At 36.2% G+C, this 23,906-nt stretch overlaps 1 protein-coding gene across 1 annotated transcript; it reads left to right on the top strand.

Annotated features, from left to right (window-relative positions):
- Positions 1–91: 91 nt before the first annotated feature.
- On the top strand, positions 92–23,704 carry LOC104615786 (dedicator of cytokinesis protein 2-like; the record flags this gene model as incomplete). The annotated part of the gene is made up of 11 exons (XM_010287401.1): positions 92–190; positions 1,682–1,754; positions 1,830–1,933; positions 4,190–4,373; positions 4,476–4,573; positions 5,891–5,980; positions 6,234–6,334; positions 8,968–9,102; positions 12,727–12,835; positions 22,853–22,923; positions 23,598–23,704. Coding segments are annotated over 11 exons (1,171 nt in total), but the record flags the coding sequence as incomplete, so codon positions are not given.
- Between the last annotated feature and the right edge of the window lie 202 nt (positions 23,705–23,906).

Here is a 23,906-nt window from a genome sequence, read left to right as displayed (position 1 = left end):
GCCTGCTTCTTCGGTTGGTTTTGCTCGAGTCATAAAAATTTACAGAAATTAATGAGGCACTAAGCACTCTTTATTCCCTTCTTTTTGTAAGAATGCGGTTTGCCTGGGAGCGGGGGACAAACCCGTGAGTGAATATAGATCAGTTCTTTACTATCAGGTCAAACAGCCACGTTGGATGGAAACGTTAAAGGTATGGTGTAGATGCTTTTCACTTGATTTTTTTCTCTTCATTTTTTGGTACCTTACAGAGAAAAGTTGGCACCACATCAGCTTTTTCTAAAAAAATAGCTTGGTCCCAAGTACAGCTAGAGGGATGGAGCCTTAGTCATACATCAGTTATTAGAGATATATGATTACTGAGGCTTAAAACTTGGCCTAGATTTTGTTTAGCAGATCAAATGAGGTTGTCTTAGGTAACCTTATGTCCTAAAATGGCTCATCAAAAATGAAATATCGCATTTGTTCTATTGTGGTAAAACAATGGAGATGAGGACCTTCAAGTGCAGAAAAAAAGGCAGCAAATGCTAAAACACTCCCCCACCTGCACCCCTACCCCCAATTTTAGAGATAAAAAGATGTCTTGGATTTCTTTAGAAAATTTCTTTAGAAAATTTATTCTTTTCTTAGAGACACACCAATAACTAACTAATCTAGTTTTAATGTCTTTGATTGGAAAATGACCAGAAGCTTCCAGAAGTAGTTCTTATAAAGGATGCTTTGGGCTTGCTAACAAGCATGACTTTTTTTGAGGATGACTATTGAAGACAGTATGGCCAGGCATGGCAAACCTTGCAATTACTACACTAAGGTGTGTTGCTGAGATTGGGCAGGATAGGGAGGGAGTGGAAGTGAATTCTAATTTTAAACAGAAGCTTATTTGTGGTTTTGAAAACATTGACCCATTCTGTTTTCTGCTTACAATACTAGTTTCTTTTAAAAATTATTCTGTAATTCAGATTTTTATACAGAATCACTAACAATAGATAATTTTGAAAAGTGTAGTTAACATGAAGGAGTGTTCTGCAGCAAGATTTGCAAAGGGAGGTTGCGAATGAACATAAAGGAGTACAAGTCTTTAAAGTTTTAGAACTTGACGATATAAAAATTTGTGCTTTTTCTTACACTATTGACCTTTTTTGTTGCATGTTTGTTACAAGTAGGTATGCTACTTTAAGAATAAAGGACTCATGAGTTCCTTGGATTCTACTTAAGGCTTTGAAACTGAATTTAATCACAAAAATGTACTTAATTTATTTCACTATAATTTCCATACCTTTTTCACTTGTTTATTAAGTTGGTCATCAATTTATGTATATGAAATGTGGAAGCTTGATGGTGCAGAGGTGTTGCGTAATTCTATACAGTTAACATGGTGGGTAGGAAGACTGCAGTGTACTTACTTTCTAGTATACAAGCACCTATGTGCTTTAACTCACTGGGTTCAGTGCTTCATTTCTTAGGTGGAGCTAGACCTTGAGCAAAGTCTAACAGATAGGTGCTTATCAGCCACCACTTCTGCTACTGTGATCACGCTCAATAGTTTTAAATGGTCTGTGAAAGGTATTATGGAGCCAGCAGAAGTGGTGCTTATTTATTCTAAAATTGGAGCTAATTACATGTGAAACCACCTTCCAGTCTCATCCCTCGTAAATCCATTGATTATTTTCTGATTTTACAAAAGGTAGCAGTCCCTATTGAAGACATGCAAAGGATACATCTGCGCTTCATGTTCAGACACAGGTCATCTCAAGAGTGTAAGTAGGGAATTTTTACTTTAGTGAATTTTAATTCATTGATGGATAGTCAACTGCAAATACTTTGCTTTACAGCTAAAGATAAAGGAGAAAAGAATTTTGCAATGGCCTACATAAGACTAATGAAGGAGGATGGGACTACTCTTCAAGATGGCATCCATGATTTGTTAGTCCTAAAGGTATTGGATCAATTTTTTTTCCGCTGTTTCCCCCGTAAGACACTTTTTTTCACACCATTGTCTTTGACTGCATTGTTTATTTTCTTAGTGCTAGATTAATTTTATTATTCTATCAAAGATAAATACTATGTTTTTCATCTAAAAAAAAAAATGGTGTAACTCTTTCCATGGTCAGGATGTGTTGCTCTAAATTTTAATGAGAGAGAGATTATCTAAGCACAATGAGCGACTGTTATTCTTCTTACTATTTTTACTTTGTCACTTGAATAATTGGGGAATGTAATGTTAGGGAATTGGTTGGTTGAAAGTGCTCTGTGTAGTTACTCGGGTACAAAAGTGAAAGTTTCAGCAATTTGATGGTGGATGTGAAGAATAGTTTTGGCTATTCGTGATTAGACACAGGTAGCATTTTTGACTGAACTAAAGCAGAGAACAGATGTTTCAGGATTTGTTTTTTGTTTTTGTGATTTGTTGGGGTTTTTTTCCTTGGAGAATAGTGTCTAGCAGGGACTAAGAACCAGAAATCGTTTCCCATACGGATGAAATGTTACTTCAGGTATTTCTTAATGCTCTTTTCAGTAAACTAGTTTGCTGTGACATTAATGGCAAGTGAGATGCATACAACTAAATGAGGTTGTTTAGGTAGTCCAACAAAGATTAATGGCAGTATGTAGTTGTTTATCTTCCATTAATTGATACCAACATTGATAAAAACTTGGGCCATAAGGAAAATAATGATCACGTTGTATGACTGTGTGGTTAATGTTGGTTGTGAAATTCCATGGAATTAATTTCTGCATCAACCCTGCAATTTTTGCTTAAGTGACAACATGGATGTGAAACGCTAAATGGAGTTGACCTAGTTTATGTTTGAGAGAAGCAGACAGATTTTCTGCCATATGCTTGCCTATTCTAGTATTAAAAACAGTAGTTGTAAGCTGTGTTTTAAACATTTGACCTCTTGAAATAAATAATTTGAAAACTGCAAAGTTTAAACAGTGTACTTTATTTTCACTGCCTTCAGGCATTGAATCTTTTTGAGAGACTTTTTGATCAAAATCTTAAGTCTTTTCCCCACTGCCTAACTTGTCTCAAAAAGAGGAAGTCAAGATTCTTTTCTGGTTCTGGAAATTCTGAGAAGTAATTATTTTGCGAGCATGTTACAATCATAAATGTCAGTAATGCTGTCTGTTTTGCTGCATAAGGATTTTGCCTTTTGTCTATTTAGGTCTCTTTATAGTAAATTTTTAATCTTCTTGTTTGATAGGATGTAGAGACTACACACCTACAGCCACTGAATCAGATACAAACCGAAAACTTTAGAAAATAATTTTAGATTATGTTTTTTGTAACTCCTTGTTTATGAACAACTGTAGACTAGGGATCTGCAGTTGAGTCAGACCTGTTATGGTGTTGTAGCTTTAAGTGACTGCGCTCATAAACTCATTGGGGAAATTTTCTTGAGTAGTTTTTGTTAAAGAAAAATTATTTTCTCTAAGCAGTGAGGAGTATGATTTTTATTGTCTAAAACTTGCTTTCCTCTCTGGGGTATGGATCAAAAGTTGAGATACAAAAAAAAATCTGTGAGGATTGTGGCGTGCAACTTGGTGAAATAGGGGAGGGAAAAATACCTGTTGGGTCTCTGGTTTTTGTACTGTTTATTCTACTGAAAAGCATAAATTCTGTGATACCTGTGTCACTTAGTTATGGCAGCATATTGTCTAATTTAAAATATAGCCTTACCATGTCCTGATCTTTTGTGTTAAAGGTCCAGGTATTAAGTTATAATGGGCATACCAAAATAGCGCTGCTATTCTTTCACATTTTCTATTCTTAAATTGTGTGCAGACATTGTAAGCGTGTTGTCTATATCCTGTGTACAGTCTTCAAGGTGATGCTGAATAGTCTATTGTGTTCCGTAGCTATTGACATTTTAATGAGAAATGGGCTCTCGCTTTTACTCTGCCAGTGATGTCACCCCTCATAGTTCCTTACTGCACCTTAAAACACATACCTTTATAATGTCAATGTAGTATTTTCCCTGCATGTTCCTTGTGGCCTTTCTTGCTGACTAACATTGATGCTTGGTTTACCTGTACAGGCCATGCTGGGACTCGAAGAATCTTTATCTTTCAATGTGTGCATTTAAGTCCATAGAAACATAGTTTTTTGTTTACTTTTGTAGAAAGTAGAAAATAAATCTAATTTTAAGTCCAGTGGTGTGAAATATGTAATAAATGGTATGTTGTTTTTCAGGGGGACAGTAAAAAAATGGAGGATGCTAGTGCTTACTTGGCATTACCTTCTACACGTCAACACATAGAAAATAAAGGAGCAACCGTAGTCAGGAATTCAAGTATTGTAGGGGGGCTTTCAGTAAGCTCACGAGATGCGTTTTGTATTTCAACTCTTGTTTGTTCTACAAAGTTAACTCAGAATGGTACGTATCTTCTAAACAGGTAGAAGTTTTAGGAAGGAGACATTTGCACAAATGATAAATCACATTTTGAGTTTTAATGTCTGTCCTTTTATTTTCTATTAGTGGGCTTACTAGGTCTCTTGAAGTGGCGTATGAAGCCAGAGCTGCTTCAGGAGAACCTAGAAAAACTGAAGATTGTGGATGGAGAGGAAGTTGTGAAGGTATACCTTTATATAGTTATTCTTCATGTCTGTCCATGCATTGGCAGTAAAAATGCTACGTAGTTTAAAAAAGAAAGAGAAACTGGAGGGCCAGTTACAGTAAACATAGGAGCTTAAAGAAGCCTGTCAATTATGCTTTCTTTTGTGAGTGTCATTCAGTGTAATAGCTTTGTAGGGATAGTTTGCAGAAGACATCAACAAAGCTCTTCATTAAGAGGGAGCAAGCAAGCAAGCACCTGGACAGGATTCTTCATAGTGTTAGCCATCTTTTTTCTACTTGTTGCTAGAAAAACAAGTTATTGGCTGCTGTTAGGCTGTGGAGATTTGCAAGATTACTAGACAAATCTGGCTGACTTCACTGGTAATTAATTTTTTAGAATCTTTTTCTGCTTTCCATTGTTTTATTTGGCTGCAAATTTTGTGCATGATTGGAGAATTCAATACCAAGAATGTTATGTGGGGTCATTATTGCTTTGGCCAGGTGCTTACGTATATGTCATGGGAAAACTTTAATTTTGAGCATGCACAGAAAATTTTATTTAAAAATTGATAGACTATGAAGGTGGTAATGGTAGAGTATTTTCCACAATCTCTGTTTCACTCTTTGCTTTTGTCTATCTGCAACATCACAAACAATTCCTACTGCTTTCTTTACAGTTCTTAATATTAATGATACATGGTGATATTAAAAAAAAAAAGGTGTATTATGTACCCAATGAAGTGCTTTGTTAATTTAATTACTATAATATGAATAAAAAGTTGTTAATATTTGTGTTACTTGTTAAATATAAGGATTAGATGCCTCTCTGGAGAGAAGGAGGAAGGAGAACTTAAAAAGAAAAAGGATTTTTTTTTTTTTTTTTTTTTTTTTACCCCAAATTAAGTTTTGGGTCCCATGTCACTGGGGTACTTTGCTTCGGTTTAAGGTGGGCTTTGAATCAGACCACAGAAGTACGAAGTGTGTTTTTAATCATCATGTATATGCGAAAATAGCAACTACTAATCTGCATCACTAAGAAACTAGGAATGCAGTTTTAGAGAGTTATGTTGTTTATGTAATATTTTTAGATTTTCCGTAAGGTTTGAGTTAAATATGTATTATTGATTGCTCCTGTGTCTGAGGATGTAGGTTCTTAAAATTAAAGAAACTAGAGCCTACCTAAATGCTCAGAAATGTTTTCTGAATTTAAGTGATGTTTCAGTGAAGGCCTTTAAAATTCTAATTTGAGAGAAGCCAAGTCTATTATCTGAAAACTGACTTGTGAGATTTTTCAAGTTGAACTGGTTGCCAATTTGTTATTTCATATTATTCTATAGTTTCTCCAAGATACGTTGGATGCCCTGTTTAACATTATGATGGAACATTCCCACAGTAATGAGTATGACATCCTTGTTTTTGATGCACTGGTAAGAATCAGCACTGAAGGACTTTATTTGTCAAAGTAAAGAACCCTAGTTTTGAATGAGTTATCAAGTTGTGTATTTCAGGGAATTAGTGTTAAAGTCTCTACAGAATAGATGAAATATTACTATTTGACTGAAAAGTAAATTTCTTTTAAAACTCTGAAATAGTCGATGATCAAAAATATTTCAGAAGACACATATTTAAATAAAAAACGTGATTTTATGAAAAATGCTAATTATGTCCATGTTTGTTTAGATATATATCATAGGACTCATTGCAGACCGTAAGTTTCAACATTTTAACACTGTTTTGGAAGCATATATCCAACAGCATTTTAGTGCAACTCTGGCGTACAAGTAAGTTTGTTTCTTTCGCTTTTGTGACTTTTGTAATGTAATAATGGTGACTGTTGATTTGATGCCGCTGTTTGCTTATCTGGAAACAAACTTGCCTGTGAGAGATGTGTATGATTGTAAGTGGAGTTAATTGACAAATAGTAATTGATTTGGGGTTATATGATTCTTTGGCCTTCATTTTCCCTTGTCTGGATTTTGCTGTGTCTGAGCCCTTCACCTGTTTCCTGTCAAATTTGTCAAAAGATACTTTGTTGTGAAGTCTCTCCCTTTACATTCCTGACCTTAACATGAAATGCCTTAAGTGAGGACTGGGGGATGTCCTCAACCCACTTACATAGGTTTCCACTATTCTTTTAGAGCAAACAAAGTCATGGGGAAAAAAACCTGGGAACTGTCAAGTCATCATATGCAGTTCACAGTCAGATGCTGCACCAGAAGGGTTTCAATGCTGTGAACTGGAATTTTGGTATTTGTTACATGGTCATGCCAGTGGGCAAGTGGACAGACTTTTGGTGTTGGGTTTCTTTTTTATTTTTTAGTTTTGGAACTTCCAGATAAAGTCCAGATGGGAAGACATAGATTCATAGAACAAAGTAAAAAATGTGGAGACATGTTATACAGTAAATTTAATACTGGATTCCTACTTTATTTTAAAAAGTTTTTTTCAGATGATGGTAGGATAAAATCGCTTTTAATTATGAAGAAAGCTTACGTCTTCAGTTAGTGCTGATATTGGGGCAATGCTATAACAGGATAGATGTATTTTTTTTCATCTACCTGAAGTCTTGTTCTGGCAGCTTAGTGGGGTGGCAGACTTAAAGCAGAACTTTAATTTGGAATATGAATAATAGATGGAAGACCTTCACTGAAGGTTTGGAATAGTTGAGAATATCTTGTAGTGTCCTGTGCTGAATTTGAAGCAGTTCCAACTCAACAGAAAATGTCAGGCTGATCATACATTAAGAACATGAGTTTGCTAGAAGGCAGTAGGTCACAATCAGTCCTTTCTCACATTCTAGGGCAGTTGACGTTAGCGTTATTGGGCTCAGAAAGCTCAAGCACGAGCTACATGCTCTTCTTGAATTCTCCTTCACTCCGTATATAATAAGCACCTGTAATCTAATGCTTTATATTATTGTGAAAGAAGAGAAGGTTGGCTACGGAACCTCTCAGGGCAGCCTTATTTGCTTAAAATATTTCTAAGACTTATCTGACGGGGAATTTTTGATGATTTAATTTAAGTAGCAGAGGGAAAATAATGTTTAGGATTGTTCTCCAAATTATGAGTTTTCTTGGCATCATTGGTTCCCTGCACATCATGGGACATGTACTCTGTTTCAGGAATCGTTTATGAAATAAACAACTGGCTGTATGTGGCCTAACTTGTAGTTAGGAAGAAGATACTGTGTCACAGCTGTATTGTGACCATATAATGATATGGTGTTTTGGCTAAACTTTTAGGTGTTTATTCAGTTCCTATTTAGACATCCATTTGTACTCAGCTTTTATAGACTTCTGAGAGGACTTAACAGTGACAGTTGAGAGACCTTGAGTGGAGTCCCCCCGCATACAAGTTGGATAAATTTTGTTCCAACTTGGTTGAAAGCTGTGAATTCAGAGAAGCTATAAAAAGGAGTATATGGAAACACACAATGCATGTAGTGCCCACAAGGCTGAGAGGCTGAAAGCATGGTATTTTGTTCCAGAAGCGTGAATTGGGTTAGTGCAGTGGGAGTGAGGATATGTCTATTGCATATGCAGATAGCAAGATAAATATGTATACACGCATGCACACACACACATATATTTTCTGTGCAGTAGCAAGCAGTTGTTGCAGCAGTTATTTGCATGCAAGTATGTTCCAGTGATCACTTACGTTCCATCAGTCCAGTTGGTAAACTGTTAAGTTTCATCAACATGCAAGTGCTAGTTTGGTTTTAGTTGTTTTGTGGTGTTTGGTTTTGTTTGTTTAGGGTAGAGGATAGTAGGTTTCCATTTTTGTAGTGATGTAAGGAAAAAAACCACCACCCTTATTTCAGTTCTTATTATGGCTACATTAAGATGAAGATTGCATCATTAATATTAGTTTATTCGTTTAAGATGAAACTATAACTATCAATTAAGGGACTTATTTTTAGATGAGCTTTTGCACTTTTTTAGCAGGTTGTGTGTTTAGCCAAAAATTGCCTTTGGATACAAAATAAGGAAGTGTTTAAATAAAATATATACTTTAAGCAGATACTGCCATGTAACAGAATATGGTACTATTTAGATGCAGTTAATTTAGAGCCATGTAGTGGTGTTTATTCGCTGCTTAATACAGGTAGGCAGAAGGAACATTTTGTGTTATCTTGTGCATGTATATTATAAACTTCTGTAGAAGTGCTTCTAGGATTGTGTAAAGTTATGCTGCTCTTTCGAGATTTCAGGTTGCTTGCTTGTGCAGTTAAGATTATTTGCTCCTCATTTGCTTATGCTGATAGAATTTGTGCAACAGAAATGCAAAAATACATGCAGTACATTTTTGTTGTGTGTGCCTGACTAAGCAGAAACATTTATTTAGAGTAGCCAAACAAGTTCAAGAAATTAATTTAAAAAGAAAAGATTATTTTAAAAATGTTTTTTAATTTCAGGAAATTAATGACGGTTCTGAAGACTTACCTGGATACCTCCAGCCGAGGGGAGCAATGTGAACCTATCCTAAGAACTCTGAAAGCATTGGAATATGTTTTCAAGTTCATTGTTAGATCAAGGACATTATTTTCACAGTAAGTACCCCGGCTGTTGCCATTTAACTAGCAGTCCAATGTCAGAAACAGAAGTAGACCTGAGAAAGAGGAAAAAATTGATTTCAGAACAGGACTGTATTTTTTGTTTTCAGGAATAAAAAAATAAAAGCTGGCAACTGGCCTGAAATACAGACATTGCTGGGATATTTTTTGGACAGGGAATCTTCAAAAATGTGATTTCTGATTCATAGTGTAAGTTCCAGAGACCCCATGGCAAATGAATGGCCAAATGTTGTGACAGATGGCTTGAAGCTGGATGCTTGTACTTGAGATCATGGTGTTCAGCAGCTCAGAGTGTGCATAGAACAGTGTAATTTTTGGTAATCATTGTCTGAATTTAGAGTTTCACATCTCCAGTTAAGGAATTTATAGGTAAGATTCAATGGACTATGTACATAAAGCTCAAGCAAACAGATGGGGTGTAATACTTACAAGTGGTATTCAGGTTTAGGGAAAAAGGAGATAGGGAGAATGAAGATGAAAGCTGGAAGGAGAAAAACTACACTACATTAACTGTGTCTCCCATTTCCTCCCCTAGCCCTTAAGGACTCTTACCATATCCCATGGACCCCATCCACATCCTGTAGTTCCTATCTTCTTTTCTGCTTCATCTTTTTCTACTTACCCGTAGCTGGTTTCCCCCAACACTTGTTCTGTTGTCCCTCTGCTACATGGCTGAAGGAATGCAGTGGCGCAAGATATGCAGTGGCAAATTCAAGACTATAGGTAGACTGAGTGGTTGGATGTTACGTGTGTCATTGGCAGTCAACAGAAGAGTGTTCTGTTTTATCTGTCTCTTGCTCAGTGAGGCTCTAATACAATTTTTCTGTTATTCCACTGCCTATTTTTTAAAAAAAATCCATGTAGGTTTACACTTTTTGTAAAATCAAGTATATGTGACGAATTATGACATTTTGATTGAAGTAGAAAAAGATTCAGAAGTTATTTGTGCATTGGGCAGTCTGTGGTAAACTGAGTTATTGCAATATGTTGCACATGGAAGTGATTAGGTATACATACCTACTCCTTTTAGTTTTCCTTACGAATGCCTTAGCGGGAAGTCTGGAACTCTAAATTCAGTTGGATAATTATTACTACAGGTGGTAACAGCTCTTGCAAATGGTAGCCTCTGGCAAAAATAACCAAACAGGGAACAGTATCATCTGATACTGTGTATTCATCTGTAGCTGTTGTGATCTGATGTTATGCAGTCAATTTCCTGTTCTCAGACTGATCATGAAAAAGAATTAAAAATGGATTGATGTATTGTCTTCCCATGAGAAAAGTTAGGATTTATGATTAGAGTACTTCACTTTCAAGGGTTGGGATTAGCCTTCTTGGAGACAAATATTTTGAATTAATGGAGCTGAGGCAGAACTTTAGATCATTCTCTCATTAATTTGAAGGGCTGCTTAAGAAACTAAGATGCCTTGTTGAAAAGTGAGACATTGCAAAGTGAAAATTGTGTAGGAAAGATGAATAATGACTTCTAATGTCAGACGTAAAATGGGAGACTTTTTTTATCCCGTTGTCAGGCACATACATTGAAGATAACCGAGTTCCACTGTAATTTGCATTCGTTCAGTCCTGTTGAAGGTATAGAGATGTAATGAAAGCAAAATTTTTTTTTATGCCAGTCAGCTCAACTAAGGTTAAGTCTTGCAACTGTTTGTTCAGTGACTATGTTTTGTAGAAAGGTCGTATATATTAGCCAAAGGTTTACATAATACAGACTTTGAAAACATGAAATGTTTGCTTTCCTCCTTTCATTGGCCTAAGGTTATTTTTAATGGTGCAATTCATGTACGCCGTTGTGATGAAGTTGTTTCCAAAGTAAATAATTAGTCATCTCTTAAAATTTGCTTTCAGAACAAGTGATTTTAATTGAAATTTAACACAGAAAATTATGTCTAAATGGAAGCTAGATGGTGAGTCAGGAAATAGAATTATCATTCTACCTGGCTTAAATTAGTCCTGGTGTAAATTTAAAAAGCATGTTTAATACATGTTGTGTGATGCTTCGGCCTCCCCCTTTGCCCCACAGGTTTGGTTAAGAAAGCTTCAAATTTCCCCTTGCTCAAAAAATAGGTTTAAGAAACTTGATTTACTTTTGCAGCAATGTATAGTCAATAAAAGCTGTATCAGTGCATTAGCCAAATATCTAATAAATAGTTAGACTGAGACGACAGTCACGTTGTTATAACTTACATGTACTTCATTCCCATTGAAAAATAATTTTAAATAGCCCTCACATGCCACAAACTCCAGTATGTTAAAAAAAATTAATCAAAACCAAGCTCCTAAAATACCACTTGATAATTAACAAGATTACTTTTCTATGTAAATGTGCTTGTACTAAAACGTACTTGTTTCAAGATGCATTTCACATCTAAGTTTTTCTGGTGTGTATTTTTTATAAAGCTATCACAGCTCAATAGGGATGTATCTCAAGTAGTGTGCGTCTCGTGTGTGTTGTATGCATGTATATATAATTTTTTTTTTTCCCCCTCTAGACAATGTTTTGGACCTTGGGGCTTCTTTCCAATAACTGACTTAAATCTCAGTGACAAGCATTGACCTAAATTGTGCAGAGGCCATGGGCCTGAATAGTGTACCTCTCAGTGTTTTCCTTTCCTCAGAGCTTCTTCCCAGTCACTGTATGAATAGCAGTTTTGATTTCCCCCCCCCCCCCCCCCCCCCCCCCCTGTTCCTGCCACCCCCCCCACACCGCCTTGCTGTAGCCAAAAGCTCTTAATTTGCCTTTAGTTCTCTTAAGGACTTAAGTTTCAAGTTGAAAAGAAAAGCACATGACACTGGAATACATGACTTGAAAAAGAGGGTTTTTTTTCTCCTCTGATAGAGAAGGCAAGTACATAGGAGGAGCAGCGTATAGTTCACAGTATCCTACACACATTTCAGGCTTCTCTCATCGCCTTGGCTTTTCTCTTAGCTTGTTTTTCTTTGACTTTTGACAGCTGTTTCAGGTGGCTAATTTAACATGTCACCAGTTTTTTTTTTTTACTGTTTATGTAAGCAGTATTTTGTATTAATAGCTGGTATGAACAGTACAGCAGAGGTACTCTGGAAGATTCAAACTTCAGAACAGGGAATGAAGAAATAATGGAGTGAGCTTAATTTAAATGTGCTTTTAAACTTTTAAGCATCAAGTAGACTTTTTTCAAAAAGCAGACTGGTTAATGGGGACAGTAAAAATAGCTATTTGAAAAAGTTGCAATAACGGCAGAAGAAAGAAACATTGATAATTTGTAAAAAAAATCCTAGGGTAGCTCAGTTGTGGGGGGAAAAAAAAGCACAAAACTTTTTTGCATATGTCACTTCAACATGACATTTTTTATAAGCTCAAATCTGAGATGTGCAATTCTTTAGAGGCTTTTAAAAAACCTGAAAATGCTTATGTTGTGTTCAAGCTGAAGAATTTCTACACAATACAATGAATAGCAGATACAACCCATTGGTGAAATATCTATGTACATAATATTGGATCAACTTACAGAATTTATTTTTATGGTGATGTTTAATCTGGTACATTTAGGACTATGAAACTTTCTGACTGAAAGGATAACCCAGTGCATCTCCCAACAGGTTATATGAAGGCAAAGAACAAACAGAATTTGAAGAATCTGTGAGGAGACTCTTTGAATCCATCAACAACCTAATGAAAAGCCAACATAAAACTGCCATTTTGTTGCAGGTTGGTGTGTGCTTGCACACAAGTTCGTTTTGGTTTTTTGTACGGATTTGGTTTGTGGGCTTTTTGTTTTCGCTCTTTTTAAATTGACAAAAAGACACTCTTAGGAAATGTATCCTTTGTGTCTCTTTTGTAATTCCCCTTTATTGGAAGACTGAGTTGTCTAATCAAGTTTGAAGCCTATTTTGAAAAGGTTATGAGAAAATACGTTTCTATGACTTTATGTAGTGAGTGAAAGAACCAAAACACGGATGCTGGTATCTTTCAAGGAATCTAATGAAGTACAGCCTCCAGTGGGAGCTGTATGTTTAATTCCTGAGTTTCTTCAGATAATGCTAAACAGGGAGCTTAGTTTGAAAAGTAAACTTTATAGTATCAGCTTTCTGTAGGTATATTATTTAAACAACTGGAAATAGGATCAAAGTTTCCCATTCATGTCAGTGTTAGTTACTGTAACACTTTGGAATCTGATTTTTTAAGAAAACTGGAAGAGGAGGAGCTATTAAGATCATTAATATCAGATGATTGGTATGTAGTTCTGTACTAAAATAGAAAACTATCAAGGCTTCCTATAAAGTAGGAAGCAGAAGATTTTACTGGACAACTGCAATGTTGATGCTTCATACGTTCTTCATTATAAACTCATTGTATTTGTTGGGCTTGACTTTTCCTCTGGTTCTGTGGTTTGATTCCTTTTGCTATGACTTATACTAGAAGTGGAAGCCAGTGCAGAATTCGATCTTGAATAAATCCTCAGATCTTGAGTTTTGTATTGTCTGACACTTCGCATGGAGTGTTAATGTGCAACTGCAAACGAGCTAGAACAGTAAATGCTACTATAATTGTATAATACCATGATTCTACTAATAATATAATATATATGATATATATTATATACTTATAATTCTCTAAATGCATTTGAAAACAATTCAGATACTCTCCGTTGTTATTTGACAATTCTATGGAGGCCTTCCTGGGAATACTTTATAGATTTGAAAGACACTGCATCAGAAGCAGGAGAAACTTTGGAAGAAGAAAAAAAGTCTTTACTATAAAGTAATACTGAAAGAGATCGTTTATATAATAATGTTTTTTCTTGTGGTACTTGTACTTTATTAATATGTTAATTAACGAATAGATCTTGGAGGCTTTTGTGCTCTTCAGGAGAGGCATGTCACTGCATGCCTCCCTGCCTTAATCTCAAAATGGTTTTGTGGGATTGTCCATCTGTGTTGCCTTTAATGAGCAGGGCAGTTTCTTCTTGAGAGGGACAAGAAATAGTTGTAGAAGACTGTTTTTCTTCCTTAACGGTTGCTGGAACACATGAATGGGTTTGCAAGTGGCAATGCTGACTCTGAAACAGCTGATGGGTGTGTTTAAAACCAGGTGGTATTGTAACACCAGTTACAGTGTGGCACTGGATTTGCTGATGAATGTTACTTGTGCTTATTGTGATTCCCATATTTCCATATTTAATGCTAGCTCTTAATATTACACCTGTGTAGCAAAAATTTAATATGTCTTTGCTGCTCTTGAGAAATAGCAGAACCTTGAAAATCCAGCTGAACATCTCTTAGCAGGACTAAACAAAAGATGTCTATGCTAACTTTACTGAGCATGTACACACGTTTTAAAGGTAGACTAGCTATTTAACAGTTATGCTTTGGTCAATACCATCTTAAACATGAATATTTTGGTTTTATAATAAGTGCTGTCAGTTGTAAAAAATGGATTGTATTTATTGGTAACCATGAAGCAGTAGTGGGCTTTTAAGTATCTAAATCAGCACTAGCTACTCTTAAGTTTTCTTTTTAGCCGAAACATTTCATGGCAGATCTGAGATACTGCTTTTGCAGTTGTCCCCACTACTGATAACTTTGCTGTTGTCCTCGCTATAACTCATACAGACGTATTTATGAAAGAAACCTACCAAGAGGTTGCTTTACATACAGTAAATAAAAGCTACTGCATTAATGTTATTAAATTCCAGTAGGAGAGGCATGGGATGAGAAGTGTCCCGCTGTAGTTTAGTTCCTGCCAATGGAAATAAGTTTGGGCAGAAGGGGCAGAATAAAATAAAAAAACCCCCATCCTAAACTCCGTAGGTATGTCAGTCTTAGTTTTTCTGTGCCTATTTGGAGGAGACTTCTATAATGATACTTGAGCCTTCTGCTCTTGTAGGTGGATATGAGTTGTCCATAACAGACCAGAAAAATTGAGATAATTTCTGCACTGGGAAAGATGGAGCAGAAAGGGATAGAAATAAATTTGTAAGTCTGCCTCTGCCTAAAACCAACACTGATTTCCTTCCCCCCAGCCTCCATATTAGTTTTGGGATGACAGAGAGATAGATGTTGTAGTAGGATGAAGTTAACTTTGCAGGGCAAGGGACAGGTGGCTGTTTAGATTGTTTTAGGTTTTGTTTTTGTTTTTTAGGATTGTTGTTTAGGTTGTTTAGTCCTGTGTATTGTCAATACACAGGACTCCATAGGTGTTATACCTTGCATACCCAGAGAGGAAAGTTCACAGAGACTATTGGAAAAATAGACAAATAATCAGAATATCAAAATAGCCTTAAACCTGTCACACTTGAAATTATCATTGATGTGAATTAAAGTGGAACAGAGATTGATACGATCAACTGAATTAGTTCAAATGGATTACACTCTGAAGACACCAGAGAAGAAAGTTTTAGGAGTCCTGAAGAAAGTTAAAGTAACTGGGTTTCTCAGGATATTGCAACTTAAAATGAACTAGTTTGCAGAGCCTTAGAATGGTAATTCTTAACTCTTATTTCACCCTTGGTTGTTCAAATACCTATGAGGTTTAGCTTTAGAAGATTTAAAGAATTATTTTGAAACCTGAAATGTATGTTGGTGTCTGCTAGTGATTTTTTTTTTTTTTTTTAAACTTTGAACTCGGTATTTTAGTCAGTAGCAATTTCCCAGTAATTTTTATTGTTAGCAATCATACTTAGACTTGTGTGGAATATTAATTCAGTCAGAAAAAAAAATTGTTTATAAAATTACATGTCATATGAAGCAGCCTAGTCAGTGCCAGAAGCACTTTATTGTTTCAGTTGAACTTTATCTTCTGAGTGATATCCTACTTACTGATTCGTTACATGCTGCATAAATTTACAAAAAGTTAAAAATCCAGCTTTTCATTCTCTTGTTCTAATGTTGGCTGAAGTGGCTAGATGCTTTGACTTCTTTTATTGCCAGAGCTTTGAGAAGGGTAGATACCTGATTCTGTTCTGTAGTACTGTTTATATAAGCTTTGAACAGCTGAAAGCTGTATTGTTAATTTATTGTTGGTAAACTGGAAAGGTACACGTAAATCTAAACTAGCTTTTTCATTTTTACTTTTGGAATTGTTGAAGTTACTTCTTTTCTTTAAAGATACAGACAGAATGCTTCTCAACTTCAGCATCTCATGAAGTCATTTTACTGCAGTTAGGATTATAATTTCAGTATCCTAACTTTTCTGATGCAGAGCATGTTTGAAAGCAACCTTATGAACTGGAGAGTGCCCTGTTTTCAGGTCCTGACATGTTACTTTGTAAAGGGATTGCTACTTGTAGGCAAGATGGGGAATGTTAACAATTCACTAGAATGAGCATCAGTGTGGATGTGAAGGGAAAGGATTCCTCCTTTTGAGAGACTTTTCTCAGATCTTTCTTTTAACTATTTAAAACAATCACTTAAGAACTTTTATTGACTTATTGGTGGTGGTACTGATCTTCCTAGATAATAGACTTAAAACTTTTTTCTAATTTATTTTGGCATCGATGATGTTACAGCTCTGTTTAACTTATCAGTTGCTTTTCTGTAGCCATTGCTGATGAATTTTTGTAGCTTTTAGAAATAGTTTTTCCTACAGTCTGTACTTTTGAGGATAGACTTTTTAAAATCTGGAAACCTGGAAATAAATTTCCAGAACCTGCAAATAGTTCGGTAAAGGGAGAGTGTGGCGGTGAGGGGCAATAAGGAGGTATTGGTACCTTCTTTCCTTTCTCTTAGCTCTCAGGGCAAAAAGATGATTTTCTGCAGTTATGTTTTCTGTCTCTGTAAATCAGCTTATGTTTCTGGGGAATAAAATCTGATGAATTACTTTTAAATTTCAGATTATGTGTTTTTAAAAGGTTGTACTGTTGATGTTTGATTTGTAGTCTGTGCATGTGCCCTTTCATTGACAAACTTGTGCTCCCAACCTCAAATTACAAATGAAGCCTCAGGTTCTTTTCCAAAAACTGCTCTGTCTGCCAGTTGACACATCCCATTTGACCTACAGATGGTCTTGTCTGTTGCAAATGTCAGCTATACCCAGCTTGTTCTTAGGCACTGATTTTTAGAAAGTAGTACTCCCAATTCTATGCATGTTTTCAGGAACCTTATATGACACATTCTCTAAGGTCATGGAAACATAGGAATAAGAAGTTGTCTGTGAGTGTCAAAAAGTATGAAAATAATGTAACATGAAGATGCTACCTTTTCCCTCTTATCCTTTCCCACACGTTTTTGACACATCCATAGTGCTGCAGCAGATTACAAGAATGTGAAACGGTACAGATACATACATTACTTCTGAGAGAATAAGGCTAGAAAGGTACTGACTAGTGTTGATTTGATTGCGGTGTACAATAGGGGATGGCATAGTAGCTTTTTAAAGTTGCCTTGATAGCAAATAAAATTAGACTAAGAAACAGAGCACAGAAGATTTCTTAGTATATTCTTTTAATCTAATGGTTACTTGAATTTCATACATATGTATAATGTAATGTTGCAAAAGAGGGCAACTAAGAAAATAAGCTTGGTCAGGAGTAAAGGTTAAAATAAATTTAACAGTATATTGTATATGTATGAAATAATTTTCTGCAATGCTCTGGGTTTATCTGTATCCTGCTTAAAACATTAATCTCTAAGGCCGTCTGAAGAATGCAGAACATCTTGTACTGCTTACTAAGAGACTTTTATGACTTCATTAAGGGCAGTGCTCAGTTGTGTCCATAGTGCATCATTTGAAGCAATTATTGCAAATGAAACTTGGAAATTTAAAAGAATGCAGAGGATATACTTGTTATTGTACTTCAGTTGGTACTACAGATCTGCAGAGAAATGGTTCCCCTTTCCCTCTTCATACAAGTGCAGAATATGTGGGAAGGCAGACAGCACAATAGACCAAGTGACAGTGGAGTACTGCTTGAAACATTCTGTGGCCACTGGTGGGCCCTATCCTTTATCAAACATCTTTCACAGTAACTATGAATTGGTGCAAAATGAAAATCAGTTGCTGCTCTTGTACAGTATCTTCATGTAGTTCATTTGCTGCATGAAGAGCAAGGAACAGCACATTGCTGAAGTAAAACTGGGGCTAGGACGAGTTTCTAGCCCACCACAGGTATCTGTACAGGTGTTTTAAATAGCCCCAGTTTTTCAGTGTCTTATATGTTTAAAAAAAAAAAAAAAACAACCATCACAAAACCCCCAACTGTGTTCCCCCATCCTATTTCAAGGAGCTAATAATGGCTAAGTTCAGTAGAAGATACAATCTTTTTGCTGAACTGGCAACAGCTTTTAAACACTCCTTTGATCTTCCCAGGGTTGTGTATGAATGTGGGGATGAGATCTGCAGAGGAATGACTTTATCGGAAGGCATCTTAAGCCAGCATTGAGCCAGTTTGAAATACCGTACACACCCTTGCCACAGACTAAAGTCTTTCTTTTTGAATCAAGACTTGAAGAGTTATCCTTGCGGGGGGCAGGAAAGCAAGCTGTCTACTACAGTGGAAGCTCAGAGAAATAAAATGATAGCTTTATGGTGTTTAAAAGGTCTAAATGAGAGCCCAAGAAAGTTGTGTTCTGATTGTCTTTATGCTAACCTCCCTACCCCCAATAAAGAAGAGACTAAGTTTCTAACAAAGAGTTTGCTGTGTAGAGATATGGAGATGTATTGAGCCAAGACAGGCTTAATTTGAAGCCTCTTCCTGAGTGGCTGTTTCATCTCTGTTGAACGTTTCTGTATAGAAGCACTGTGATGTTGATAGCTATTGAGGAAAGAGGAGACAGCTTCTCATTTACTGACAAAAGCAAAAGCTTATCAAACCATCAGCACATAAAAATTTCAAATCGGTAACTGGAAAGAAAACTACTTCTTCCTTAGTCTTTGTCATTTCAACTGTATATTCACACTAACATTCTTCCACTGCTGATTGTGGTTCTGATGTGCTTCTCAGTTTCCTGTTGGCCTTGCCATGTTCCGTACATTCCCTCTCACTAGAAATACTTGCATAGGCTCTACTTTTATGCTGTATGTCTTAATGCACCTGTCATAACTGTCGTCTTATATAATTTGTGTACATAAGTGTGTCTTGAACAAGTTGAAATTCTGATGGTGACGAGTGTGTATTTCAGATGTTCGGCTCATGCATTTGCAATGCCCATTCATAAAGTTTTTGTTTGGACTAATCTTTGTATGTGTTCAAATGATTTTCCTGTTGTTTGAAACCAAGTTATAAAATCTGAGGAAATGTGAATTCTAAAAGTTGGTTAGATGTTTTATTATGTTTTGTGTCTGAGATTCAGTGACTTATTGACTGCATGCAATGTGGTTCTGATAGATACCTATATGTTGAGTTAGAATTCACTGCACAGGAGACCAAAATGAGGTATTATTTCTGGTCTGATATAATTTCACCCTTTTTCTTACACCCTTTTTCTGCTTACACCCTTTTTCTTCAGTTAGGAAAGGGATGAAAGTGGTAGAAGAAATTACAGTTGGTCTGTTATAAAAGGATAGCAGGCGCATGGTAGTGTGACTTATAACTCTGTTTATTTCATTTTATAAAAATCCGGACCAGCGTGACTGCATCAGATGGAGCACCTGGTTGATGTAGCGTGCCTGTATCAGCACCTTTTCCCAGTGCTTGTTTTATGACTCAGTTCCAGGTCTTGGTAGGGTTTCTGCTGTCCAGAGAATTGGTCCTGTGAGTTTTTGTGGACTCCAAGTGGTTCTCTAGACCTTTTTTTGTTGTGTAGGTTTAGTAGAATGAAGACTTGGGTCTCATGACTCAAGAAGGCTTTTTGGGCTTTCCTGGCAAACTACTTCTTCAGTTTGTTCTACAGGAGAGAAGCATTTGGCTTTAGAGGTTAAATTAGGAGTAGTATTGAGCCTGATTCAAATGACAGGAGAATCTTTTGTGACATATAGCCATGCATGTTTTTTAGCAAGATGTAGCTTTTTGCTCTATCCTGCTAAAATCATTGATTTTTGCTTTTTCTTTATAGAAACTGTAGAATCACTTGACAGCAGTGATTTCTGACACCTGGTATGAGAGATGGACCCTGATTTTATAGTATTATTTTGAAAGCATATAACTGTGAAACCTGAAGTGTTCTCACTTAAAAACAATGCTAGGCCTGTGTCTAGGCAAGCGTAAGTATTCCAGAACTTACCTACATGAGTGCAGTGTAGAACAGTTTCTGATAATTTTTTGAATTAGTGGCTTACTCTAGGTTTAAATAATTTGTTTTACCTTATTTTAACTTAAGTTCTTAAACTCTGTTTATCCCTTACTATAGTTTAAAATATGTACAGGCTTCAGGGGCTAGTGGAAACTTACTTCTGTCCAGGCTGGCCTTTTTAAATTCATTTGGGCTTTGTGCTTTGCCAGTGTAAAACAGAAAAGTGTGATCTTTACTGTTTAGTTACAGTTCCTAGAAACAAATGACATAAAGCAAGAGTTACTCCTATTTTCAAGGTAAGCAGTAAACTCCACTGTTCTGAGTGAAAAGAAGTTGTGCAATTTCAGCGTGCCTTTAATGGATAATGTGTTTAATCAGTCCTGCAGCATACACTATATTGCCTTGAAGAAAAGAGAGTAAGGGCCTGTGGAATGCATAGTTTGGGGAGTTGTTCTAATTATTTTACTAACCCTAGGATGTATCATGGGTGGAACATGCCTGTTATGAAAAACAGAGCTATGTCAGTAATAGAGGAATTCATATTACTCTAACTTAGTTATCAGCAAAATGTTAGTAGAAATATACACACTAAAATTGCACAAGGAAGTAAAACGATTACTACCTCTGTAATTCTCATAATCTGGACCAAGAAGAGGTTAGTCAAACTAAAATGTTGTAAATTGACTCTCTTTACCATGGTTGGGTTTATAGCAGCATGCAGATGTAATCGATACGATCATTATTTCTGTTTTCTTCAGTTGTAAGTTTATAACGGCAGCAGGGATTAACTATAGCTTTTTGCTGAGAATTTTTGCACAACAACCGAAAACTGATGCTGTGGTCAGATTTTTAGAGAGGCAAAAATGTTTTTGGCAAGAAGACATTCTGGTTTTCATCAGAAATAAGAACAGAGAAAACAGCTGATTTGTATTAGATAAATAACTATCCCTAGATGTTGTTTCTTCAGGCAGTCAGTGATTGCACAGCATCTTTATCCAGATTTGAACTTCCATGAACTTACTGTAGGTGACCTATTGAAATAGGAAGATGGGAGGGAAAGAAGAGACTGATGTCCTGCTTCAGACCTATATCGGTGTGGCCAGGTTCTCTTTTTTTGACAAATTATGTAGCAGTTTACCAAAAATACTTTTAAAAGCACAGAGTCTATTTTTGCATGGAATTTATTACAGCTCTTGGCCAAGAAGTATTCTTTGGAGTATGTGAAGTATTTGAGACGTACAGGCTTGTTAGTGGGAAGATGAGTCACAGGTCATTTTGTGAATGTAAAAATCATTGCAGGCAGCTCTTTCTCTAAAGCATAAGTAGAGAAATTAGTGGACAGTGGCCCAGCAAATATTAAATATGTTTTTTGCTTGTTATTGTAAGACTGGGGACAGACTTTTTAGCAGGGCCTGTTGCAATAGGGCAAGGGGTAATGGTTTTAAACTAAAAGAGGGTAGATTGAGACTAGATGGCAGGGGGCTTGGACTAAGTGACCTTTAAAGCTCCCTTCCAACCCAAACTATTATATCATTCTAGATATGAGGAAGAAATTTTTCATGGTGAGGGTGGTGAGACACTGGCACAAGTTGCCCAGAGAGGTGGGAGATGCCCCATCCCTGGAAATGTTCCAGCTCAGGTTGGATGGGTGTCTGAGCAACCTGCTGTAGTTGAAGATGTCCCTGCTCACTGCAGGGGGGTTGGACTAGGTGGCCTTTCAAGGTCCCTTCCAACCCAAACTGTTCTGCAGTTGTATGATTTTTCACTATGTTTGCTTTCAAAAGGTATTATAGAGGCTAAATACTTTCAACCTTTACAAAGGAACTTTATGACACTGAGTACTGCAAGTTAGTCTTTTTAAGGATGTTAGCCTTAAATGTTAGTAATGATTCTGAGCCTGAAAATTACCTGCTTATGTATTCTTGTCCATTTAAGAATAGTAATGTGTCTTTTCTTACCCTTGTTGTCTTCTAAGGTTTGATTATTCCACTGCGCTGTCAAAAATTATCTCAGAAATCGGTAGATAAACAGTCAGCTATCTCAGCTTTGGATGGTTGGTTAGGGAGATGATGCTTCATGTCATCTATTCCAGGAAGTGTAGTTTTGGGGTGGATAGATGACTCTTATCCTGACTTCTACCTCCTGCATGGTGCATTTCTGGGGTGGAATTGATATAAAGTATGATTGAACAGCTTTGATCAGTGCTTGATTTACATATTTGTATCATAAAGACAGTCTTCGTGGACTAAAAAAAGAATATGATTTACAAAGACGGTCTTAACTCTTCCAGTGGACTGCAGAGAGAATGTGATGCACTTGGTACTATTGTTTTTAAGTTCCTCCGCATATCCTCAACATAAGAGCCCTTGTGTGACTAGTAGTCTGTGGTGAAATTAATATTCAAATGGGATTTAAAATTTCAGTCTGCAGAAAGAAGTCCAAATTTATCATCGTTTGTTTTCGTATGCATCTGTTTCAGTGGTGTGCGCTGTATAGTTTGTATGATGCACATGCAGATTAACATACAAAAGTAACACGGCCTATATCATCAATACAGGTTGCTGCCTTGAAGTATATACCATCAGTTCTTCATGATGTTGAAACAGTCTTTGATGCCAAGTTACTGAGGTGAGCTGCTTTTGCACATTTAGTAGCTGTATCACGTGGCGTATACAATGTAACGCTGCTGTAAACAATAAATTATTATTGATCAGCCTAAGTCAACAAAGCTATGCCAGTTTGTACTGATGAAGACAGTCATGGAACTCTGGGTATGTTTTTAACAGGGAGTTCTCATCTGATGTACATAATGACAGAATTTATTATGGAGGCCCAATACTTAAGCAGTAACTTGGTGAATAAAGGGAACAAGTGAAACAGTCTATCTTTTTTTTTTCCCTTTTCTTCTCTCCCCACTCCCTGCCTCAAATAAGCCCTATTCCAGAAAAAAGAAATCTGGTTTTAACAGTTTGAAATAAGTATCTACCTTTACTTGTCAGGCAAAGTTAAATTGCCTCCACTACACACAAAAATATCTTTATTCCATTGAAAACAATGGGAAGTAATAAACATTTGAAAATACGGCTGAAATGTAGTTCATCCTCATCTTGTTTCTCTTGAATGTTTTCTTTCTAACCTGCTACTGATCTCTTGTCAGTGCTTGTGATACGGTAAATAAATCTAAGTCTTAAAAAGAAAGAAATGTTTAAAAATAGATCATTTTTTGCTCTTTCTGTCTTACTTTACTAACACGTGATTGATTAATCTGTATGATATTTACAACACTTTTCCTTCACATGCAGCCAACTATTATATGAATTTTACACTTGCATTCCACCAGTGAAACTACAGAAGCAGAAAGTGCAGTCCATGAAGGAAATAGTGCACAGCAACCTTTTCAAAAAACAAGGTAAATACAAAACGCCTTTAAGGATTAAAATAAATAGGTGTGAAAATGTTAACTGGCTTACATTTTGTGCTATTTATGTTTTAAATTAAGTAAAACTAATACTGAGAGAGTGTGGATGCCAGAAGTCTGACTTCTGGAGAGGATTCACCTCTTTCTACAAGATGGCTATTGTGCAAAGCGTGGTTGCTAGTCTGGAACAAGG

The sequence above is a fragment of the Phaethon lepturus genome, unplaced genomic scaffold (genome assembly GCF_000687285.1).
Source record: "Phaethon lepturus isolate BGI_N335 unplaced genomic scaffold, ASM68728v1 scaffold28265, whole genome shotgun sequence".
In the NCBI taxonomy this organism is placed as follows: Eukaryota; Metazoa; Chordata; class Aves; order Phaethontiformes; family Phaethontidae; genus Phaethon; species Phaethon lepturus.
The sequence above is the reverse complement of the archived record's forward strand: the minus strand, read 5'-3'. Positions and strand labels throughout refer to the sequence as shown.